This window comes from Penaeus monodon, chromosome 42, assembly GCF_015228065.2.
Source record: "Penaeus monodon isolate SGIC_2016 chromosome 42, NSTDA_Pmon_1, whole genome shotgun sequence".
NCBI classification, from domain to species: domain Eukaryota; kingdom Metazoa; phylum Arthropoda; class Malacostraca; order Decapoda; family Penaeidae; genus Penaeus; species Penaeus monodon.
In genome coordinates, this window is record NC_051427.1 from 29043586 (window position 1) to 29051085 (window position 7500).

The following is a 7500-nucleotide window of genomic DNA, read 5'->3' on the forward strand; positions in this document are numbered from 1 at the left end:
CAACTTTCATTCACAACCTAACAACGGCCTTTTGCAGAGATCACTAGGGCTGTATCACACAAACTGCAGTATTACATACAAAACTATTTGGTGATGTGTGAAGATCTATGATGGTCATTAGCATACAAATTTCAAGCACACTTGAATATTAAATGCTCCAAGGATTCACTGAAAAACCCTTACAATGAGAAAATTATTATTACCAGAGCTTACCACAGCTAAAACAAAGCACAGTCTACTCACAACTAGCTGCTTATGCTTTGTATATTGTCACTGCACCCAAGAACATGTGGGAATGTCCACAATACTGACAGGCCATGACCAAGGGCATGGGGTAACGATGGGTCAATAGGTGATGTCACCTATGGATGATGCTCTTTCTCCTTGAAGCATTTATGTACACCATCTTTTGAGTGTTACCCACAAAACTGCGTTACATTTCATCAACATTGCACTGATATTTCACTTCAGCCCTTATTTTTGTATTTTAACCTTTACCTTTAAATTACATTCTAAATTAAATTCACATGAACATTTGAAAGCCATCTTCTAAAATAAGATATTAAACACTGGCATGTGTTTACCTGAAAAATTCAATTGCTTTTATGCATATCTTACTTCTGTGCTTATTCAATTCATGCTAATGAGACTTGTAGGGGCAACCTTTCTGCTTACAGATATTACAATGCTTATAATAAGTAAATTAAATATTTGGTTCATTATAACTAATATTTTTATCTTCTATTTCACTTCATTTCCTGTTTGTCACTGGTTTCTTGTAGTTAATCATCTAACAAGTCCCTTAACAAGTGTAAGATAAAATATAATTTACACTGAGAAAAAATAAGGAATAAAAAAAAAAGGATATGGTATCATAAACAGTTAACTGATATATAGTTCATAGTCTATAAATATGGAAGTAAAAAAGAAAGAAAGAAAAAAAAAAAAAAATAAAAAAAATATCTTTGTACTCAAACTGTAAACAATGCAAATTTCAATGTCAGAATAACTAATAAGTCTCTCTGCAAAACTCCTAAGAAACAATGATAATACTACATGTATATGTAAACAACAGTTTGTGCTTTTATGGTCTATATGTTCATTTGGATTTGTCCTGTGTTATGTGAGGTGGTCGACAGTGACTGAGTGTGAGTATGAATGTAAGTGTGCGTGTGTACATGAATATGTACTTGCATGGAAGCTTGGTGTTTACACATAAATTATTCATACAAAACTGGTAAAATGTATCTTTCAAACAAATGGCAGTCTACAGCTGTGTTTTAAATAGCACATAACCAATATCTATATAATATCTTCTAGGTATGAAAGCAGATTCAAACTGCACTGATCCAATCCTATTCATAAGGTACATACATCCTACCTCATAGGATATAATAAAGGCAAGGGGAAGTAAATATTTAATGAATATTCAACAACTGCAATTGCTATTTGGTGCCTTTTCCCAAATCTTTCCAATTCACTTTTTGAAAATAAGAAAAAAAATCCTTCATGTTTTCTTTTAACTGATATTGTCAAGGTATAGCAAGTTCCTGTAGAGCATCCAATATTTAAATGCTGACAGAGAGCTTTTCAACAAAGAGATGATTATGGTCCCTCTTAGGTTCTGGCACCTACTGCTGCGTAGTTTGAGGCTAGGTTTTATTACGGTAGTTTATAAGAAAAATATCATCTTAATTTATTTTGTGCCTTAAGAGGGAGGTATCTTAGAACTTATGGATAGGGCTTGGTGTCAAAAATAAAAGAGAAAAAAAAAAGAGTCATACTCACAAAACAGAATCATTTGTGCAATGCTCCCAAAGGACTCATGTGTATGATCTTGCCTTATTCTGAGTCTTTGTTAAACATTACAAATGACTGTAATAAAATGGCTACATTATGAGGTCAATGAATAATGTATTCATTAAATAAAATGAAAATAGAGATGAAAAAATAATTTTTCAGGAGCACTATGGAATCAAGGCAAATGCACCTCCATACCAAAATATCTATTTTCTAACTTACACTAACTAGACTAGATGTCTTTTAAATGTAGGGAAAACTTCCCTTATTTTTTATTCTCTTTGTAATCACGTAGAAAAGGTAAGCTATAAAGCAGCATGTGAAGAAGTACCAATAATATAATAAATGAAAGACACCACAGATAAATTACATATGAAAATCATTCTGTACATGAAAGGTGACCCCTTCTGTGGGTCAATTTTTTCCTTTTTAGAAAACTAGCTATACACTGTACATAAGCAGTTGTCTGGGTAAGCAGCACAAAGTTGCCCTTAAGCTTAAAACACAGGCTTGTAGCAGCAGCGGCAGGAGACATTTCCTTATGCACAGACTGGCTACTGTCAACACTGGTTTGCAGGGCAGCGCACCTAATAAAATTTTACTGCTTAGTAAAGTCCAGGACGAATGCATCACTTACGGCTAACAATGTCTTTCATTAGAATACAATAAATGCATTGATGTGTTTTCAATGTTGAGTCTAAATCTCAGATCAGTAATATGCATTACTTCAATTCACACTTTTTATGTGAGAGCACTAATGACCATTTCAGCTGCTTTTGCCATCTGATGCTTTTGGAGTACTAAATCCTTATACTTGCTAATAGGTTCAGCTTTTCTAAGGTGAAGCCGATGCTTACAAAAAGTGTTATATGAATATAATGTGCACTTGTTCAACACTTGGTAACACACTTCTTGAACAGAACAGAACTTCTTCAAGGCATTTCACGTTTATTAGACAGAGCGCAAGATCTTTGAACAGACCTAACTGGCAGTCCAAACAACTCAAACTGGAGGGATCTCTGTTGCCTGTGGTGCATCTTCCATCCCTTCTGGAGGGACTCTGACTGTACCATTGCCTGTTAACGTTGCATGTCCATTGGAGGGCACTTGGCCGTTCGCACACGTACTGGGAGGTGTGCTGATGGCAGGGAGAGTTGCAGCTGAAGGTGTCTGGGGTGGAGAGGTCAGAGGGACCGGGGAGGGGGCACTGGGCATTGCAGGTGCCGCAGTCACTGTTGTGATGGGAGGCATGGTGATCACTGGGTCATGGAGCCCAGCCATGTCATTGCTGCTTCCACTGTGGCTTCCTTCACTGGCTGTGTAGGATTCCATCGCCCGATAGATGAACAGGAGGTCATCCTGCGAAGGCAAAAAAGAATGTGAAAACCGGCACAAGCTACTTTTATAAAGCATATGCCTTTCTGAAATGAAGACACTACCTCCTCTTTATGAGTCTGTCACTTACATCTATTAAGAAAATCTAGAATACATGAAAGTCAGCATTATAGCCATTGTCTTCATTAACAAACTTCATTAACACCGTCATATAGCACTTCATCCCTCACCCCTTGAAAAGAGAACATCCAATACATACTTTTTAAAGAACAATTAATACCTACATTACACACAAACAAATACGTAAATAGATAAAAGAAAACAAGAGAAAAAATAACTTACCTGACTTGTCCAGATACTTGGCCTTCTGTTGTGGTAAAGCTTGGCAAACATGTAAGGGTCCAAGTGCTGCTCAAAGTCAACCTGGTTCTTCAGGGCAGTCAGGCAGCAGAATGTGGCTCCCTCCGTCCCTCCAAACCTGTAGGAAATCAATTGAAAAGTGCTTAGACTCCAAAGGTGATGGAAAATATGGGATGATTTCATAAATGACATAAGTAAGAGAAGGTAGGTGATGATAATGAAAATAATGGAGGAGGAGGAAGAGAGGAAGAATAAGAATAGGAGGAAGGGGAAGATAATGGGGGAAGGGGGAAGGGGAGGGAAGGGGAAGGGGAAGGGGAAGGGAGGAGGAGGAGGAGGGGAAGAGGAGGAGGAGGGGAAGAGGAGGAGGAGGAGGAGGAGGAGGAGGAGGAGGAGGAGGAGGAGGAGGAGGAGGAGGAGGAGGAGGAGGAGGAGGAGGAGGAGGAGGAGAAGGAGAAGGAAGGAGGAGAAGGAGGAGGAGAAAGAGGAAAAGAAGGAGGAGGAGGAGGAGGAGGAGGAGGAGGAGGAGGAGGAGGAGGAGGAGGAGGAGGAGGAGGAGGAGGAGGAGGAGGAGACTTCAATACTCACCGATCAACAACTATTAAAGGTCCATTCTGGTAGTTAGTATGGGCCTCCGACACTAAGGAGACAAGGCTGAGAGTAGTAGTGAGAGCTGGCAGCGTGTGGGGCCAGCCAGGAGCGTGAATTAATCTAACCGGTAACTCATAGTCATCTTGCAAACTCTGGACTGCTACATCAACAGTCACCAACCCAGCATTCAATTTCTCTTCCAAATAACGCACCTGGCAAAAAAATGAAGATTTAATACATGTAAATCTGCTTCAACATGGACTGAATATCCAAGCAAAATCAATGCATATCTAGAAGTCAGAAATTTAATCAGTCTTTCTTCTCATTTTTCTCTCCTATCTTTCCAAAAGCACCAAACCCTACCTTCCAATGCTCAGAGTCAAAGTCATCATGCTGCGCCGGCCAGAACTGCGGATAGCCCTGAGTCTCGTCTACAGCCGTCAAAACCACTATTGTCTGCGCATTGTGGTCCCAAACCATCTGCCAGAAATCGAGGATGGAGGCTGGCAGAGGGTGCTGTGTCAGGATGAATTCTCGTAGTCTCTGATGGCCCATCAGCCAGGTTGCGTTGATGTAGTCCGAGCCTTCCACACCTGGCTTGGGGGTCAGGTGCACACGGCCATTCTCCATGGGCAGGTGGTCTGTGCTGCGGTTCTTCTCTCTGTTGACTGGCTTGACTGCACTGACAACGTTGAAATCTCTTGGCTGGAAATGTGTAACCAGCTGAAAAGCAGAGGAAGTTCATTAGTATTACATAAAAATTCAACATACTGAAAGTTTTTTATCTATTTCTTATGTTCTGTGTAATGCAATGAGTTACAAAAATATTTATGGTTTATATGCTAAATTCTTTGAAATAACTACTTTGGGTTATCATTAACTTCAACTGTGTCTAAAACTTATTAGTTACATCCTAATAACATCAAATGTCAGCAAATACTGATATGAATACAATGAACTGTCATCCACTAACACTACCATCTCACCTCTCTGGAGTGTACAGCTACATACCTTGAACTGGTGAGAGAGAAGATACCAAGGCTGGGGCTTCTCCTGTGATCCTCCAGGCGCCTGCAACATCCTGATATATCTGCTGAGACCAGCCCGAGGGATGTTGGTGTCTCCACTCTGGATGGCTTCCAGCAGAGCATCGTGAATGAATATATACTGCTCCTCCGTCTGGTGATAAAAATAATTTCCGAATTAAATAAACAAAACATCAAAATCCCATTAGGAACTATATAACTCCAACTCATCAGGGATACAAAACCAATGCTAGAAAGAAAGAAAGAAAGAAAAGATAAGAAAATAAACACTTCAAACTTGCAAGTTTGTATATGCTTGAGCCACGAACCTGTACAAGGAAGTTGCGTTGTGTGCGAATGTGTTTCAGGAATCCCCAAATATTGAGGCGTCCCTTGGCACGAATCTGCTGCAACATGGCATCCAAGACAATGTACGTGCCAGTCCTTCCCACTCCAGCACTGAAAATATGAAGACAAGATAAGATTATAATATATTCAGCACCAATACCTATCTGGATTCACATCAGACATTATGCTGTATACATTAACATACAATACCACATAGCTCCACATATGTATGTGGAAAAAAATTTATTTAGTTTGAAAGAGAGAGAGAGAGAGAGAGAGAGAGAGAGAGAGAGAGAGAGAGAGAGAGAGAGAGAGAGAGAGAGAGAGAGAGAGAGAGAGAGAGAGAGAGAGAGAGAGAGAGAGAGAGAGAGAGAGAGGGGTGGGGGGAAGAGAAAGGAGAGAGAAGAGAGAAGTTATACTGTGAGAGAGAAAAGATATATTGCAAGAGAGAAAGGAAAAAGACAGAGAATATAATAATAAATTGTAGGAAAGAGAAACAGACAGAAGAAGACACAGAAAACAATCAAAATGAAGTGCACCAAAAAAGATATTACATTTGTAAGCACCTGTTGCCAGCTTCTAAATGAATGAACAAAACACATTAACTAAAAGTGGCTAAAATATTCTCCCTGCCACACACATTTCCCTGGGTAGTTTATAATATTTAAAGCTGATCACTTATCTCTCATTTCAATAACAATAACCATTTTCCTCAGCTAATATTAAATATTTTGTTCTCTCCATATATTTTTCCATTTTCCTAGGGTTTCTGATTACACTGAGAAAATCTAAATGTCACTTCTATATCAGCTTTGTTGCTTATATAAAGTAAGATCTTTATAGTTGTCATGTTTACTGATATACTGGTATGTGCAGTGTCTCTACATTAACTAAATTAAAAAGAGAAAAATCTCTTCACTTCAAAGTCTGTTTCAGTGGGAATATTCTTACTTAATAATAAAAAAAGGGCACCCATTTGAAAACTATACCTTCATGTCGTATAACTTAAAACATCTAATGATTCACATCTCCGGATCTATAAAAAGCAAATGGTTTAGCAAAAGATAGTTTTCAAAATAATGAACTGTGATATTGATGTTCAAATGTCGTAATTTAACTAGTAGTTTGATATGTTATGCAAAACTACCTCCAGAATGTCTTGGACTAGAGAGCTCAACTAAATATAAAGCTTTATATTGTGTGTGAATCTAGCATCTATCTTCAAATATCTGCCTCCTATTACACTCAAGGTCTACTAAATAATTTATGACTAATTTATCTCCTTACATTTTCCATTATATCCACATCTGTATACATCTTGCAAAACACACAAAAAATTAATGTTAACAGTTGTAAGTTTATGTATTAAAAAGCATTACCTTTCTTCAAAATTGTTACTTCTAACAACATTTTCTTTTCAATGACTAGAGAGCCACTACACCTTGTAATATGCAAAGTTTGCAATTAATATGAGGGCATATGCATCCAAAGGTGTTCTCAGACTAAGTGTCTCAAAAAAATGTTATGTTTTGTTAGTTATACCTTTTTCATCTGTAAAATAAGCATGTTCATGTTTATATATTACAACCATGAGATTGTAGTGTGGACATATCAATGCTTTAAGTTATAGACGGAATCCAAACTTACAAAACATTTAATAAACCTTTGGATGCACATGCCCTCATTATTATTAATGAAAGAGGTTGCAGGAAAGAGATGTGCAAATGGTAAGTACTACATCCTTAACTAGTATATTCTGGAGAGAGAGGAGGATGAAAATATTAAATTTTACTCCTTGATGACAGAGGGGTCCTTTGCAAGTTGGGATTTTATGTATATTTTGGGGCCATGCTCTGTTCATCTACACTCATAGTTAAACTATAATTCTATTACAAAACAATAACTTTATTTCCTTTCCTCTTTCCGCTTCTGTCTATATAATTATTAGAATGGCTATTCCTTTGTTTCTAAATCTGATCAGCTTATGCTTCCAAGTTGATTAAAATGGCAATATGTTTAAACTCCTGAGTTCATGTAAACA

General features: G+C 37.9%; 1 protein-coding gene across 4 annotated transcripts in view; it reads right to left on the minus strand.

The window, feature by feature from the left end:
- Nucleotides 1-7500, minus strand: part of LOC119599029 (tyrosine-protein phosphatase 99A-like) — a 193867-nt gene that overhangs the window by 586 nt on the left and 185781 nt on the right. For all 4 annotated transcript variants that reach the window (XM_037948774.1, XM_037948773.1, XM_037948776.1 and 1 more), the window contains 6 exons: nt 5441-5570; nt 5098-5265; nt 4450-4809; nt 4084-4298; nt 3478-3613; nt 1-3159 (listed from right to left, as the gene is read on the minus strand). The exon at nt 1-3159 is cut by the window's left edge and continues 586 nt beyond it. In XM_037948774.1, the coding sequence (XP_037804702.1) occupies nt 2803-3159; nt 3478-3613; nt 4084-4298; nt 4450-4809; nt 5098-5265; nt 5441-5570 (1366 nt within the window). In that variant the 3' untranslated portion in view covers nt 1-2802. The remainder of the gene's footprint in view (nt 3160-3477; nt 3614-4083; nt 4299-4449; nt 4810-5097; nt 5266-5440; nt 5571-7500) is intronic.